Raw genomic sequence first — 17947 nt, 5'->3', positions numbered from 1 at the left:
ACCTAGAATAGTTGCTCCAGCTCTGTCAAACATGGCCTCCCTTTCTCTTCCCCTCAACTGCCCGTCCAAACAGGCTCTGTCATTGGAGGAGCAGGAAGCATGGGAGACAGGAAGAATCTGAGATTGGAGGAGCTGCTCTGCCTCTCCCACGCTGACTGCTCCTTCAACCGCAAATCTGCAGGGAATTCCTGTTCTCACGGCTGAAGTTTTCACGACTGCAATTTCAAAAAAAAAAAACCCTCTGGTATGGAGACTGCAAATGGATTCTTAAAATGTGAGATTTTACAGCAAAAGTCAGAATCTGCCAAAGGGTAGAAATTTGTTATTCCAGGATGCACGGCAGTGACTCCACCTGCTGCTGGTTCTTCCAACGCACTTAATAATCCACGATACAAGAAACATCCTGCAATTCCTACCTGGAAGAGGATGTGCAGTTGACAAGACTGTGGTGAGCTTCCATGCCTGTGAACTAACTGAACAGAAATGAGTTGATAGGGGATATTATTTATATGTTTAGATTATTTATACATTTAGATGGTGTTGCAAAACTCTCTCATAAAGAGGCTGACAAAAGTAGAAGTGATTTAATTGAAGGTAAATTATTGATCTGGTTCGGAATTTGGCTGGAAATTTGGAGTGATAGGGGTGTGGGCTGTTCCATATATATAATTAAAGTGTCATGATGAAGTACGGAAAACAATCAAAAGAGGTTAATGGAACAATACCATTTATATTTAAAGCATTAATATTTCAAAGCAGCAAAAATTGTGCTTCATCTATACAAATTCCTGGTTAGGGTTAAAATCACAACCACATGCTGGAATTCCGAGACTGTGGACTGTTCTGTTGTGAAAACAGAAGGGCTCTGTATCTTAACCAAAGTGGCACCTGAACCCCAGTTCTAGAAGTCCTAGCCCTGAATCCAGCAGTCACCAGTAGAGAGCCAATAAGGGTGATGATGTGAGAAAATAAAATTAAATGCCAAAAAACTGAAAGAAAGAAATGAATTATAATTACACTTTTGTGTCCTCAGAATATCACAAACTGTTAGTCACTGCTGTAAAGGAGGGAAACTCAATAATTTGGAACTGTCTACCTGATAGCACTGTACCATAAGAACATAAGAACTTGGAGCAGGAGTAGGCCATCTGGCCCCTCGAGCCTGCCCCACCATTTAATAAGATCATGGCTGATCTTTTTGAGACTCAGCTCCACTTACCCGCCCACTTGCCATAACCCTTAATTCCTTTACTGTTCAAAAATTTATCTAGCCTTGCCTTAAAAACATTCAGCGAGGTAGCTTCAACCGCTTCACTGGGCAGGGAATTCCACAGGTTCACAACCCTTTGAGTGAAGAAGTTCCTCCTGACCTCAGTCCTACATCTGCTTCCCTTTATTTTGAGGCAATGCCCTCTAGTCCTAGTTTCACCTGCTAGCGGAAACAACCTCCCTGCCTCCACCTTATCTATTCCCTTCATAATCTTATATGTTTCTATAAGATCTCCCGTCATTCTTCTGAAGTCCAATGAGTATATTCCCAGTCTACTCAGTCTCTCCTCATAATCCAACCCTCTCAACTCTGGAATCAACCGAGTGAATCTCCTCTGCACCCCCTCCAGTGCTAGTATATCTCTTCTCAAGTAAGGAGACCAAAACTGCACACAGTACTCCAGGTATGGCCTCACCAGGATCCTATACAGCTGCAGCATAGCCTCCCTGTTTTTAAACTCCATCCCTTCAGCAATGGCAGACAAAATTCCATTTGCCTTTTTAATTACCTGCTGTACCTGCAATTCTACTTTTAGCGATTCATGCACAAGGACACCCAAGTCCCTCTGCACAGCAGCGTGTTGCAATTTTTTACCATTTAAAACATAGTCCATTTTGCTGTTATTCCTACCAAAATGGATGACCTCACACTTATCAACATTGTACTCCATCTGCCAGACATTTGCTCACTCACTTAGACTATCTATATCCCTCTGCAGACTTTGTGTCTTCTGCACACTTTACTCTACCACTCATCTTAGTATCATCTGCAAATTTTGACACATCACACTTAGTCCCCAGCGCCAAATCACCTATGTAAATTGTAAACAATTGTGGTCCCAACACTGATCCCTGAGGCACACCACTAGCCACTTATCGCCAACCTGAAAAACACCCATTTACCCCTACTCTTTGCTTTCTACTGGTCAACCAATCCTCTATCCATGCCAATACATTACCTGTAATACCATCACCACAAGAGGTACAGCAGTGAAAAGAGAATGCCCACCACCACTTTCTATGAAACTATGATTGATAACAAACATGACCTTGCAGTATTGTCTATCCTAATAACAAAATACACAACAGGTAGAGGCCTCCAATGTCTTTATCATCAATGATTTACCCAATAATTACATCCAGTAACTCATTTTGCAAAATACATTTCATAGCACAATGACTCATTTGCTAACCATGGCTGCCGTATTCCCAAATATTCCAAAAGCTTGCTTCCTAAACGAGGGATGGAATTTAATCTGATCCATTGGAACTTGAGGTGATATTCCCACGTTCCTGCTGCCCTTGAGGTTTGGTACTCAGATCAAGCACACTGCTTTATTTCGGTGGTATTGAGTATTTTCAGTGTTAGTTCAGCCACACCTACATCAGGTGGGTTTCGAATGGTGCTTCCCAGGCTGTTTATGTTATGGGATCCGATGATGGTTATCATTACCACAGTTCTCTTCAGACTGATGAACTACTTCATTGAGATTCTTCATTATAAATACATTCCATTGTGAAGGTCAAATCACATAGTTAGAGCTTTAGACATTTCAGAAACAATACAAAAAAAACCCATATCTGGAGCTTCCTTAAGCTATGCTTGTGTGATCCTTTCATACACCTCAAATTTATACTGGATCCCATTGTCTTCCTGAACATCAGTAGGAACATCAGGGAATCTGTGTAAAAGCACAAACATAATTCAGGCTGATTTATGACAATTTCAGGCTTTACAAAATAAAAAGAAACTGTACATTTGAAAGGGAAACAAACTACCCATTCACAGCTGGTCTATAACCTTAATTCATGCAAACAAAGCAGTACAATTGTTCCTGTCTAAGAGACTCAACCTATACCAGAACAAATTACGTCTCAGAAAAAAATTGATCAAGGTTACCTCTTAGGTTCTTTTCTGAATTTGGGGAATCAGTTTTGTTTTAGTACAGCAACTCCTTAATTTGAGTTTTATTTTCAAAGTGTTAGCATAGGGTGGTGGGAACATTTTCACTTCTGTATCAACACTGAGTGCTCATTGCTCAGGTATGGCAATGAAATCTATAACTCTCCCTCTACTGTATCATCATGACATTGTTCCAATTGCTATCAGTAACTATCCTGTGAACTCCGAGTGAGACTGCCAATTCAATGAGAAATAATCCTAACATAGCCAATTTCTGTGCTGCAGTCTCATTCACACTTGAAACTGCACCGAGACCACTCAACAACTGGTGACCCGACTGATAAAGTAAATACAGGCAAAAGTTGCATATGTCATGTGACCTGACATCATGACATCAGATGTCACATGGTCATGTCACATAATTAAACTCTCCTGGAATAATTCCAATCAAAGTTGGAAGCCCGAGGTATAGCTCACAAATGGAGACGATAGAAAGAAATGGGAAAGAACAAGAAGTTCAAAGACCCAGAAGACTACTGTCAACAGGCAATGGGAAATCAAAGATAGGGGGATGGCACTAGCCAACGGTCAAAAGGTGACAACTCTGAACTAAGAATTTCAATCACAGAGAATCTGTAAATGTATGTCAGACTTTAAAACCAGGCAGTACAAACTAGCATGTGGGATGGCAAAAACTTTTATTCTGAGATGTTCTGAAATTGTTTAATTAAACCTTAGATTTCCCCTGTCATTGACAGTCTATAATGGATATGCCATAGGTGTTAAGTTCAGATATGTTATCAACAATAAAAATTAATTCTCTAACCCACTGAAGTTTGTCCTAAGTAATAGGATTGCACAAAGTACAGTCAGGCTCCCCAGTCAATGTAATGTTGAACAGACGGCACAGTGGCTCAGTGTTTAGCATTGCTGCCTCACAGTGCCAGGGACCCAGGCTTGATTCCACCCTCGGGTGACTGTGTGGAACTTGCACATTCTCCCCGTGTCTGTGTGGGTTTCCTCTGGGTGCCCCGGTTTCTTCCCACAGTCCAAAGATGTGCAGGCTAGGTGGATTGGCCATGCTAAATTGCCCATAGTGCCCAGGGATGTTTAGGTTAGGTGGTTTACACATGGGAAATGCAGGGGTGGGGGAATGGTTCTGGTTGGGATGCTCTTCAGAGGGGCGGTGTGGACTTGTTGGGCTGAATGGCCTGTTTCCACACTGTAGGGATTCTATGAGGCCTGATCTCTATAACTTTCTCCTTTAGGCACTAGCCAACGGTCAAAAGGTGACAACTCTGAACTAAGAATTTCAATCACAGCGAATCTGTAAATGTATGTCAGACTTTAAAACCAGGCAGTACAAACTGGCAGATCCAAACTGAGTGAAGGCACAAATGGGCAGAGGCTAGATGGATCAGGGCTAACTGTTCTAAACTCAGGTCATCAACATTACTCCACTGTAGGAGCAAATTACCGCAGATGCTAGAACCTATACTGAAAACAAAATATGCTGCAAATCACAGCGGGTCAGGCAGCATCCATGGAGGGAGAGCAAGTTAACGTTTTGAGACTACATGACTCTTCATCAGAGCTCTAGACACAAAACATTAGCTCGCTGTATCTCTGCGGATGCTGCCTGACCCGCTGTGATCTTGAGCATTTGTTTTCATTGCTACTCCACTTTCTGGTTTCAACCTTAATAGAAATGGTTTTCATCAAACAGAAGTTATAGCATAGACGAAAGCCATTTAACCCTGACTGCTAACACTCTCATATTCCCCTCCTTCCAGATTATTTTAATATATTTATTCCATTTTAAATAATGTTTTCGCTTCTGCCCTCAATAACCACGACTGGTGAGGCATCTCACCGACTAAAACCTTCAGTTGAAAAATTTTCCTTTTTCATAAGTTTCTGTTCCTTCCTCACTCCATTCTTGAGCTAGTTATCCATAGTGAAGCCCCATGGTTTCACTTACTTCTTCAGGGAATACTCCCCTCAGTGCAGCTGCACCAGCTCTGCAGGAAAGCTGAGCCCTACCCATTTCCCCACTCTCTACCCCATAAGAACAGAAGAAATAAGAGTATTCTGTCTGGCAAGACAGCTCTGCCTTCAATACTGAACTTAGTCTATACCTGCACTTTCCCGTTCACTCCCCATATTCCTCAATTCCCCGAGGGACTAAAAATCTGTCCATCTAAGCATTAAGCATATTCAATGATGGTCTACCCACAATCCTCCGGGGTTCTAGGCTCTCCAGCCAGGAGACACAATCTCACAGTGTCTACCTAGTCAAATCCCTTCACAATCTTGTACGTTTCACTGAGATTATCAATTTATACTGCCTCTCATCATAAGACAACCCTCTCTTTCCCATTCGCCCAGCATCTGACTGTTCTCCACTTTCTTATTTGATCTGAAGAACCCTAGTTAAGAAGCAGAGCGTGATTAAACATGCACCCAACAATATTTGGTGTTGTAGCATTTCCCAGGTATTAAATTTGTTAGCAAGTATGGAAATCGGCAGATTGAAAAGGTGTAAACTGCAGAAAGGCTTCTTCAGCTCGAGTGTGACTTCTATCTTAAACTGAACTTCAAATCATTCATTGTACTTTTATAACTATAATACTGAACTGGTCAGGTTGAATATACAATTGTCTTAAGTGGAGATCGTAATTTTCTGCAGAATTTCTGTAATGTAATTTTCTGAAGACCACACCAACAGCAATTTCTAAAATTAGATATTTGCCTTATTTAAGAAAGAAGTCTGTTATAAACAATTCAGTAGCAGAGTTTTGCAACAGAATAACTTACGTAGGAAGGAGTTTGAATTGATTTAAATTGATCTCCGGTAAGAAGGTATCACTTTCGAAGTCCTGAAGGATACGAGTTATGAAAAGCCGATGTGACATTGGACTTTCCATGGCCTCCTGGGGAAATGAAATTACAAAATGAGCATTGACCACTGTTTTGCCTCAATAATTAACTTTCAGTCTTCATCCTTCAATCATCATTAAAACTGAATCTGTTCTTTGGCACATTACTGATTGTGGAAGCTTACTGTGCAGTTCAGTGTTGTAGGAAACCAAGCGGCTAATAAATCTAAGATATATCATCGGCTGTTAAGTGTTTTTGATAAGATGAAAAACATTACGACTGCACGCAGCTTTCAAACCTCTGATCAAAAACGGCAAAAATACACGTAACTGGATCAAAATGTGACCCTTTTTCTGGGCAGTATTACTTCTGGTAGAACAGCTACTCCTGATACAGTTGTATACACAAACGCAATTGTCTTCAACAGAGTTAAAATAAGGCTGCACAAAATAAAAGTTTACCCAGAATAAAATCTCATTCCTCTGGTTCTCCTTTTCCAAAACAGCTTGGTAACTGTCTATCAATTTTTTCGAAAGACAACCATCCTGGAGTTTTGTTTGGAGTGACTTTATGCTTATAGCTGGAGACAAAGCATCTTCTTTATTTTTTGGGTTCACTCCAACAGATTTATCTAGCTCATTATAGTGTAAGCTTTTGTAATTTTTTTTAAAATAGGGAAATGCTGCCAAACTTGTCCCTAGCCAGTCAGACACTGCTATCTCCAAAATTGCTCATCCTTGCAGGCTCAGAGAAAGCTTGTCAATTTAATTGAAAATACTTAAGTGGTTCTGTTTTGAAACTTTCATCCATCATTTGAAATTGAATCCAGGCAGTTTTAGAGGTTAAAGAAGAGGGTTTTGACGAAGTTTCCACCTCTCAGTGCACAGAAGCAAATGACAATGTAGTTTTACCAAACTTCCAACAAATCTAATTGATAGTTCTGAATATGGAGCCACTATGTTTAATTAAATGATACAAGCACCGAGTGACAAAAAATTCTCAGAATGAGCAACAAACCTGTAATGAATGACAGCTGAGACTACAGGAGCCAAGATCACATTAATATTTGTTCATTATGCTTAATATATAGAAATTACAGTCAAATGCACTGGATAAATCAACAAATAAAATGCAAATGAGATTAGAAACAAAGATTCTGTTTTCAGCTGGCACAACATGTCACGTTCTAGAGAACATTCCTATTCCAAGCAAACACAGTCTTCTTGACCATCTTTTTATCTAATGTTTGTAGGACCCCAATGCACGTTAATTAGTTGCTGCATTGGCTTATAGAACAATAAATATATTTTTAAATTATATCATTGTCTGATAAAACCTTAGGCTCAGACAAAAAAAATGTACCATATAAATGCTAGCTTTTTTTTTTTGTTTTACCAAACTTAGGTCTTGGACAAAGTGATCAAATAAAAAATTCTTGGCAGAGGTCACCAAAATTGTAGACATTGCAAATAACAAGAAACAGCGCATCAGAAACAAAGGAACAGTAATAAGTCTCTTAGACATCTGGGCCAGTGAGGCTTTTAACAATTTTCTCAGAAATTTACAACATGGAAGGAGGCAAATTAGGGGGAGGCGATGGCCTAGTGGTATTATTGCTGGACTATTAATCCAGAGACCCAGTTAATGTTCCCAGGACCTAGGCTCAAATCCTGCCACAGCAGATGGTGGAATTTGAATTCAATAAATATTTGGAATTAAGAGTCAAACGATGACTGTGAATCCATTGTTGATTGTTGGAAAAACCTATCCAGTTCACTAATGTCCTATAGGGAAGGAAACTGCCATCCTTACCTGGTCTGGTCTACCTGTGACTCCAGACCTACAGCAAAGTGGTTGACTCTTAACTGCCCTCTGGGCAATTAGGGATGGGCAATAAATGCTACCTAGCCAACGATGCCCTCACCCTGTGAATGAATGAAAAAAAAATGCAGCCCACCATGACTGCTAGTTGACAAGGAGCCATCCAGCCTAATGTCATTTTCCAGTTTTAGGTCAGTGGCCTGGTAGATTATGGCACTTTAAATACATAGCAGGACATTTTTTATATGTCATGAGCGCATGTATTAGGTAGCACTACTGTGAATCGACGAGTGTCTATAATGTTAGATGAAAAGCTCCAGGTATTGTATTCTATGCCTCAGGTAATAAATGGAGGTCTCACATATGCCTTCGTGGCCATCCATCTGTCCAGCCACTTTGCCAAGACTGTGGCTGTGCACTTCAAGGTCCCTCTGCATCTTTGGACTTCTCAGTATTCTTCAAGTCATTGTAATTTCCATTGCTTACTTAGTCTTTGGGATGCTTGCAAAATGCTTTTACTGCAGATTCCATGCATTCCTGGAAAACTGGTGGTGGGTGGGGGTACTATTGTTTGAGCCATTGCATTCCTTGTCATGAACAATGTAGATAGGTAGGTTGGTTATGAGGGTACAACAGTGATATGTACGCAAGTCAGGATGCTATGTGACTTGGCAATTATTGTTTGATAATGAAGAATTAAGGAAGAATACTAATGCTGGAGAGATCACAATCATCAAAAAGATGGTGCTTCACATGTCAGGAAATCAAAAAAAAAAGAGTTGGATTGTTTGTGAAGAATAGGCTCAAAGTTCCCCAAACTAGGTTATCAAAAGAACTGATAAAAATGAGGTCGAGTTAAAATACCAAGAGGCACAAAGCAAGAACTAGTACAATAAGGGTAAATAGGAGCAGTTGTAGGCTATTCAGCCTTTTAAACCTGTTCTGCACAGGGTGGAAGTGCAGGCAAATACAACTTCAAAAACAACCCCAAAAGGGTAATGGACACATAGAGCAGGATTTTAGTCCCCTTGGGTGGGGATGTGGGCAGGTGACACAAAGGGTAAATAATGCTGCACAGATGAGATCCCTGGCTCTTGCTCACCATCTCCAAATCGTCAATTAAAAGTTGGTCAATTAACGCACATTTAAAAGGGCCTGAACCTGCCACCAGTCCCCATCGCCTTCTTGGCATGAAAACCAGGGCAGCTTGCCCACCAGGTGGTGCACAGAGGGAACCCCCATATGCCTCAATCAGGGGTAAATGGCAGCATGGATGGGAAGAAAGCCATCCCAGTTTGCCTCCAACCATGCACTCTGTGTAAAACATATCGAAAGACCTCCTCACTGTGGCAGCCCTTATTGCTATGTAGCCTGGGTCTCCTGCATTGATCTCCCACTCCCAAGATGCTGGTCTGTGATTTCAGTGTTGAGGCACCTGACACAGAAACCCATGAGACAGCTCTTCAATGGGCTGTTTGGAGTTCAATCCAACAGCTTTTCTGTTGCAGGCATTCGGGGTGTGCGTGATGGTGTGTGTGTGTGATGGTGTGTGTCTGTGTGGTTAAATCATCCCTGAAGACCACTTCACAGACACAAAGAGCAGCAAATCTTGGCTGTGGAGTAAAATACAAAGGTGAAAATATGAAGGCGAAGCACAGCATTGAGAATAATGGTGGCGATTAAAAAAAATCCAAGTACAGACATCTGGACCTAGAAACCATTTCTCCTTCTTAAAAACCTTTACCTGCACACACCTTCATACATGTCCACAAAATTAACCCGATGCAAGATGTGCATTATTCAGTTGATGAGATGATGTGGTCTGGTATTAGTCAACAATAGAAACTTAATCTATTTTTGATTCCAATAAAAATTCTATAATTATTCCATAATTTCAAAAGTATGAAAGGTATCTTGTTTGTCAAATCATGGTGCATTTGAGATGCAAAGTCACAAAAAGAAAAGTCTGTGATAAAAATGCAGAGATGGAGGGAAACTCAGTCAGCGAACCTGGTCCCGAGCTTTCCAGTCATCCTGATTATTCACCTTGGTTCTGTTCAGTTCTTTCTGCCCCTGGCCTCTTGAAGTGTTCCAATGAAGCACAAACACAAGTGTGAAATACAGCACCTCATCTTTCAACATTGCAGCCTTCTGGACTCATTGTTAAGTAATTTTATATTGTAACCCCTGAAACGGGTTTTGGTTCTTTTCCCCTCCATTTCCTTTGCTCTTGGAATGAAACGTCATTTGGGATCCTGCCATTCCTACCTCTTGTTTTTTTTCCCTTCTCGGTCCATTACCACATCTTTTCACTTTTGAACCATGAAACAGTTTGTCATTTAATTTCTCTTGTCTGCCACACAATCACAACCTTTCCCTTTTGTGGCATTGCCTCCCCAAACCCCGTTCACATTCTCAGAACTCAGGTCTGGTGAAGGGTCGCAGATCTATTGCGTGAACTGTTCCTTCCCCCTACAGCTGGTGCCAGACCTCTGAACATTTCCACCATTTGTTTTTAAGAAGGAGAAATGGTTTCTAGGTCCAGATGTCTGTACTTGATTTTTTTTAAAATCACCACCATTATTCTCAATGCTGTGCCTCGCCTTCATATTTTCACCTTTGTAACTTACTCCACAGCCAAGATTTGCTGCTCTTTGAGTCTGTGAAGTGGTCTTCAGGGATGATTTAACCACACACACACACCCCGAATGCCTGCAACAGAAAAGCTGTTGGATTGAACTCCAAACAGCCCATTGAAGAGCTGTCTCATGGGTTTCTGTGTCAGGTGCCTCAACACTGAAATCACAGACCAGCATCTTGGGAGTGGGAGATCAATGCAGGAGACCCAGGCTACATAGCAATAAGGGCTGCCACAGTGAGGAGGTCTTTCGATCAAAGGCTTTACCAAGGGAAAAGGTTTACTCCAGAAAAAGAATTTTTCTCTGTGCATTGTAACAAAATGTTCAATTTATTCTCAATAAAGAAGGTAATTTCATTATATAAAGCAAGAAGAATAGAAGAGAGAATGATTTCCTACAGCTAATCAAACTCCTTCAGCCTCTTGATTCAGTCATCCAAGTGTAAAAGTAAATGCATCAACCAGAGATATAGCACACTCTGCTACATTGGACTCTGGTGCAACGAACAATAGCTGTTGAAGTTATGTTGCCTTCAAAGGCTGCCTCTTCTCCTTTTCCTCTCAACCCCCACACTACGTGTCTTTGAAATGGCATTGAAAGAGCTGAAGTCTAGTATTTACACGCTTTGTGACCGCTTCTTTCTGACTCACATCTCAGATTATTCTACCGCTTTTAATTCTCTAATAATGTCAAATCAATAGGGCTCGCTCTCAGACAGCCAAACTTTTCTGTAACTTTGTTCTTCCTGTTTTTAATTCCAAAGGAATTAATAGTTTACCAGGTTAAGTTCCGCGCAGCTTTCAAACTAACTAGAATCAATTCCCTTGGGTTTTCAAATCAACTTATGATTTGAGAAAAAAATCATTATCCCGCACTCCAAGCTGAATTTTCTTTTACACTTGGAGCATTCATTTTTTTTTCTCCTCTCGTATCAGATATTGAGGCTGGTTCCACTTAAAAGGCACTCTCAAGGTGTTCCATGATCAATGTTAGTAAAACTAACTCCTTTGCTTTGCTCCAGTGTGCCTCCCTGGCCCCACATCACCACCACCAATTCCTGGTGATCAAGGCTTGGATTTTTTCCGAGATAGTAGGAACTGCCGATGCTGGAGAATCTGAGATAACAAGGTGTGGAGCTGGATGAACACAGCAGGCCAAGCAGCATCAAAGGAGCAGGAAAGCTGACGTTTCAGGTCTGGACCCTTCTTCAGAAATGGGGGAGGGGAAGGGGACTCTGAAATAAAGAGAAAGACAGGGAGGCAGATGGAACATGGATAGAGGAGCGGATAGATGGAGAGGAGATGGACAGGTCAAGGAGGCGGGGATGGAGCCAATAAAGGTGAGTGTAGATGGGCAGTTGGGATGGGGGTTGGTCAGTTGGGAGGGAGGGGCGGGTAGGTAGGACGGAAGATGGACAGGTCAAGGAGGCAGGGATGAGGCTAGTAGGTAGGAAGTGGGGGTGGGGTTTGGTCAGTGAGGTGGGAGGAGCAGATAGGTGGGAGAAAAGACAGACAGGTCAAGGAGATGCGCTGGTCTTGGGTGGGGAGATTTTGAAGCTTGTGAAGTCCACATTGAGACCATTGGGCTGCAGGGTTCCCAAGTGGAATATGAGGTGCTGTTCCTCCAGCCTTCGGGTGGCATCGTTGTGGCACTGGAGGCGGCCCAGGATGGACATGTCGTCCAAGGAGTGGGAGGGGCAGTTGAAGTGGTTCGCGACTGTGAAGTGTAGTCATTTGTTATGAACCGTAGGTGTTCCACAAAGCGGTCTCCAAGCCTCCGCTTGGTTTCCCCGATGTAGAGGAGGCCACATCGGGAACAGCGGATACAATATACCACATTAGCAGATGTGCAGGTGAACTTCAGTTTAATGTGGAAGGTTTTTTTGGAGCCTGGGATGGGGGTGAGGGGGGACGTGTAGGGGCAGGTGTAGCACTTCCTGTGGTTGCAGGGAAAAGGGCCAGGGGTGGTGGGGCTCGTGGGGAGTGTGGAGCGGATGAGGGAGTCACAGAGAGAGCGGTCTCTCCGGAAGGCAGATAAGGGTGGGGAGGGAAGTATATCCTTGGTAGTGGAGTCAGATTGCAGATGGCAGAAGATGATGCGTTGAATCCGGAGGTTGATACGTGAGGACAAGGGGAATTTGGTCTTTGTTGTTATTGTGAGGAGGGGGTGAGAGGGCTGAGGTGCAGGAAACGCGAGAGAGGCGGTGGGGGGCGTTTTTGACCACAGGGGGGGGGGGGGGGGGTTTGTGGTCCTTGAAAAATGAGGACATCTGGGATGTCCGGGAGTGGAATGCCTCATCTTGGGAGCAGATGCGGTGGAGGCGAAGGAATTGGGAATAGGGGACGGCATTCTTGCAGGAAGGTGGGTGAGAGGAGGTGTATTCTAGATAGCTGTGGGAGTTGGTAGGCTTGAAATGGATATCGGTTTCCAGGTGGTTGCCCGAGATGGAGACAGAGAGGTCCGAAAAGAGAGAGAGGTATCAGAGATGGTCCAGGTGAACTTAAGGTTGGGGTGGAAGCTGTTAGTAAAATAGATGAACTGTTCAAGCTCCTCGTGGGAGCACGAGGCGGCACCGATACAGTCATCGATATAACGGAGGAAGAGGTGGGGGATGGGGCTGTACAACTGTACAAGTTGCTGTGAAAGAGAGACTGTTCCACGTATCCTACAAAGAGGTAGGCATAGCTTGGGTCCATGTGGGTACCCATGGCCACCCCCTTTTTTTCTCTCTCTGTCTCAATTTGCTAAACTATAAAGGCAAGCAATGTTTTATTGGTTAGCTTTGTTGCTGGACAGTTTGAAAAGTCATTACGTTAATTATTCATTTAATCTATTGGGGAAATAATGGCAGAACACTAGAAAGTGATAATCTAATGAAGCAGAGTCAACATGGTTTCATGAAAAGAGTATTGTGTCTGACTAATTTATTCGGGTTTTTTGAGGAAGGCTCAAACAGAATGAATAGAGGGGAACCGGTAGATGTGTTGTATTTAGTCTTCCAGAAGGCACTTTGCATAAGTGTAAGTCATGAGATAAGAGTCCATGGAGTTGGGGGTAGTTTAAAGGTGTGCATAGAATATTGGCTCATGGGGAGGAAACAGTGAGTGGGAATAAGGTTCTCAGGTTGGTAACCTATAACTAGTGGGTTCCACAGGGATCAGTGCTAGGATAGTACATGTTTACAATATATATTAATGACTTGGAGGAAGGAAGCGAATGTACTATAGCCAAATTTGTAGACGACACACAAGTGGAGAGGCAAGTTGTGAGAGGGATACAAAGACTGTGCAGGGAGATACTGGTAGTGGGCAAAAATTTGACTAATGGAGTATAACATGGGAAAATATGGAGTTGTTAATTTTGGAAGCGAGAAAAGAACGGAATATTATTTAAATGAAGAAAAACTACAGAAAGCTACAACACTAAGGGAGTTGGGGCTCTTTGTTTCTGAAATGCAGAAAGCTGGCACACAGATGTAGCAGGTAATCAGGAAGGCTAATGGAATGTGGGTCTTTATTTCAGGGATGTTGAAGTATAATAGCAAGGAACTCTTATCACAACTGTACAAGTTGCTGGTGACACCACATTTGGAGTACTGGGAGTAGTTTTGGTGCCCTTGTAGAAGGAAAGCTATCATTTCATTGGAGGCAGTTTAGAGAATGCTCACTAGGATGATCCCTGGTATGGAGGGTTTGTCTTATGAGCAAAGGTTAAACAGGTTATGAGTATACTCACTGGACTTTAGAAGAATGTGAAGTGATGTCATTGAAACATAGAGGATTCTCAAACGGCTTGACAGAGTAAATGCTGAGAGGATGTTTCCCCTTGTGGGGAGAACCTAGGACCAAACAGCATAGTATCTGAGTAAAGGGGCATCAATTTAAGACTGAACTGAGAAGGATTTTTTTCTCTCAGAGTGGTGAGTGTCTTTGGAACTCCTTTTCACAGAGAGCTAAGGGGAGAGAGTCCTTGTGTATATTTAAGGCTGAGATAGATTGACTCTTGATCAGTGGGGGAATCAATGATTGTGGGGAAAGGGCAGGAAAGGGGATGTGAGAAATGTCAGATCAACCATGATACAACTGAATGGTGGAGCAGGCTCGAGGGGCCAAATGGCCCAGTCCTGTTCCTATTTCTTATGGGCTTACTGTCAATTTATTGCTTTGCTAAATTCATGTTTACTGTTCTGCAAAACCTTATCTTTCCAAAATTTGCTCACGAGAGAAAGAACTTTAGTGGGTTTTCTGTGTAAAAGAGCTTGGTTAACTTTGTTGTAGAACTAACATACACCCATTTCCCATCTTTGCTGTAGCTCTGCAAGTTCACAGTCGTCAAATGCCCAACCAATTTATTTTTGTAAAGATTGATCACTCCTAATTCCAATACTCCGAGAAGCACTGGGTTCTAGGTCATCATGACAGTCCTTCCCAAGCCCCTTGCATCTTTTATATAAAACCATGTCTGTGTCAAACGGGAACAGCTTTTCTTGCTTGTTCATTAAAAATCTCCTAAATGACAAACAAGAATTGTAATAATGTGGTCTCCCTGTAATATAATAGGACTATTTACATTTTTTCTTTCAACTCAAGATTAAAATCAAATATTGTATGCATCAAACAAGGTATGAAACAATTAGAAAGTGGGTGCAATGGTGGGCTGTTTATACTGAGAGCTGCAGTTGTTGAATTACAAACTATTCTTCCAAGAGCATGTTCATATCACACAGCTTCCTCTGCTGGGAGTGCACAGCAGGAGCTTGGGCACAAAGGCCCCAGAGGAGTTACTACCTGCCAACCTGCAAAGCCTTTTGACCTCTGGTTATGAATTTCTGATTAAGTGCTCTAATGGACAGAATATACAGTGAGAATACTAAATCAGTAAAACCTACTCACTTCTGTCCACAAACCATTGATCAAGCATGAAAAATTGCATTTATTTTGTTGTCTAATACTCATCAGAATAATACTGAAAGTCATCATTAACTGCATTTTAAAGGATGGAGGATTTTGAAAACCGGTGGGTCTGAAATTAAGGAGTGATCACCTTCCAATCAATCACATACAATTACACCAAACGTGAGAAGAACAAACACATAGGTTTTCCTTGTGGGCTTTGGGACTCGGTGGTGTAGGGAACAGTTGTTCTGCCTGAATGGACTGAGGACGTGGCCTGAGGTTGAGCTCACCGTCCAGTTAAGGAGGTGAGTAGGTCTTAATGAAGGTTGAAGGACCATGAGGAAACTCTCCAACCTATGAGCAGCTTCAGGCTGTCGCTGCAGGTAAATGAGGGAAAGGATGCTCTGAGGTGGACTTCTCCAGCTTTTTTAAGTGAAGAAAATAGTCACTGCAACTGGGCCATAATCGTAGGTTGGGAGGTTTACAGACGCACAGGGCACCTGGAACCAGACAGGAAGATGTGATGTTAAACCTGGAAGAACTTGCTGAACCCTGGTCTGCCGCTGGGTGACCCATCCAAGGGCTGCAAGTTTCCCTATATCCCCAGCAAACTGGAATCAAAGTCATTATGATACAGGAGGATGCCATTGGGCCCATCGTCTCTGCACCAGTGCTAGTACCTCGTGCCAATCAAATGCCTCTTCCCCATATCCAATGGCACACTGAATGGCTCAAATGAACCCTTCACCAAATTTCCGAGCAGCAAATTCTACTCTCTCAATACGTGAAAAAGTTTTTTCTTACATCACGCTTCGTTTGCACAGCAGTTAAAAAATTCCAGTCCACTCAGACAATGGGCCTTCTAACAGGCCCCTAACTAGTTGGATTGGCCCCCACTGCTATCCTGTTCTCTGCAAAGAGAGCTTAAGAAGCAGAATGGAGAGGGGGAACTGGCCAACAATGAGACATTCCAGATCCAGCCCCATCAAGGGTTTAAAAGAAGCTTCCACTGTGAAATCTGTAGGTAGGAAAGAAATCAGATTGTAAAAATAATTCACTGTCACTTTGGAACATTTCAGCTAACAGCTTTCTTTTGATGTTTAATAAGGTTTAAAAGAAAAATCAACTGTGAGAGGAAACACAGCTTCAAACCATCATAAATAAAAGTAGCTGTGGTACGTTCTTTCAACTATATCCCACAGTCTTTTTCAGGTGGAAAGCAATTGCCTGCAAAGTGCTCCCATTTAATTCTCTTGCCCTTCAATTTTTAATGTGCACAGGATTTACAAAGTGAATCAATCATTCTTGAACTGATAAGTGACTGTAGAAATCGAGTGAAGTTTCTGCTGGAAAAAACAACTTTTTCTTTGAGACCGCAGGAGGTCAAAGAAAGTACTGTCCAAAATGCAAATTAAAAACATAACACAAAAAAATAGGAGCAGGGGAAGAGCACAGAGCTTGTCAAGTCTCCCTCACTGTTCAATATAATCATGGCTAGTCCTGGGTTTCAAGTCCACTTTCCCAGCTGCTTCCCATGTTCCAAGATTCTTGAGAAACTAAAAAGCCTGTCCATCTCAATTAGAAGTAAAGGGGGGCACTTGCCTTTATCAGTCATGGCAAAGATTATAAGTGCAGGGAAGTTATGTTGGAGCTGGAGCACTGAGTGCAAGTCGGGTCATCACACTGTCGTGATTGCACTGGATGGGGTGCAGAGGAGATTCACCAGGATGGAGCATGTTATCTATGAAGAGAAGCTCGATAAGCTTAGGTTGTTTTCTTTGGAGCAGAGAAGGCTGTTAGGGTACCTGATAGAGATGTATATATTATAAGGGGCATGACAGGGTGGATAGAAAGCAGCTGTTCCCCTTACTTGAAGGGTCAACAACAAAGGGCATGATTTTAAAGTGAAACACAGCTGGTTGAGGGGGGCTTTAAGAATTTTCTGTTCACCCAGAGGGTGGTGGGAATTTGAAACGTACTGCCTGGGAAGCAAGTGCTGCAAAGTGGGTCTAGTGCAGATTTAGAGCAGTTTTTTGTCAATGGGCTGAAGGTCCTCTTCAGTACTGAATGAGTCGGTAATTTAAATGTTTTCAAAGTTGGTGTATCTGCACCCTGGGAAAAAGTCTCTGGTTATCCACTGTATCTATACCTCTCATCGTCTTGTACAATTCTATCAAGTCACCTCTCATCCTTCTTTGCTCCAATGAGAAAAACCCTAGCTCCCTCAACCTTTCCTCATAAGAACTGCCCTCCAGTCCAGGCAACATCCTGGTAAATCTCCTCTGCACCCTCCCTAAAGCTTCCACATCCTTCCAGTAATGAGGTGACCAGAACTGGACACAATATTCCAAGTGTGGTCTAACCAGGGTTTGTAGAGCTGCAGCATAACCTCATGGCTCTTATACTCAATTCTCCTGTCAATGAAAGCCAACACACCATACGCCTTCTTAACAACCCTATCAACTTTGGTAGCAACTTGGAGGGATCTATGGACATGGACCCCAAGATCCCTCTGTTCCTCCACACTGCCAAGAATCCTG

At 42.4% G+C, this 17947-nt stretch overlaps 1 protein-coding gene across 1 annotated transcript in view; it reads right to left on the bottom strand.

Moving 5' to 3' along the window:
• Positions 1-2359: 2359 nt before the first annotated feature.
• dhfr (dihydrofolate reductase) overlaps positions 2360-17947 on the bottom strand; it is a 35826-nt gene continuing 20238 nt past the window's right edge. Inside the window, exons 5-6 of the mRNA XM_048595102.1 lie at positions 5990-6105; positions 2360-2951 (exon numbers count right to left, since the gene is read on the bottom strand). Coding sequence (XP_048451059.1) covers positions 2867-2951; positions 5990-6105 — 201 coding nt within the window. The 3' untranslated portion in view covers positions 2360-2866. The remainder of the gene's footprint in view (positions 2952-5989; positions 6106-17947) is intronic.

Source organism: Rhincodon typus, chromosome 3, assembly GCF_021869965.1.
Source record: "Rhincodon typus isolate 14 chromosome 3, sRhiTyp1.1, whole genome shotgun sequence".
Lineage (NCBI taxonomy): Eukaryota > Metazoa > Chordata > Chondrichthyes > Orectolobiformes > Rhincodontidae > Rhincodon > Rhincodon typus.
Note: the sequence above shows the minus strand (reverse complement) of the source record. Positions and strands in the feature narration are given on the sequence as shown.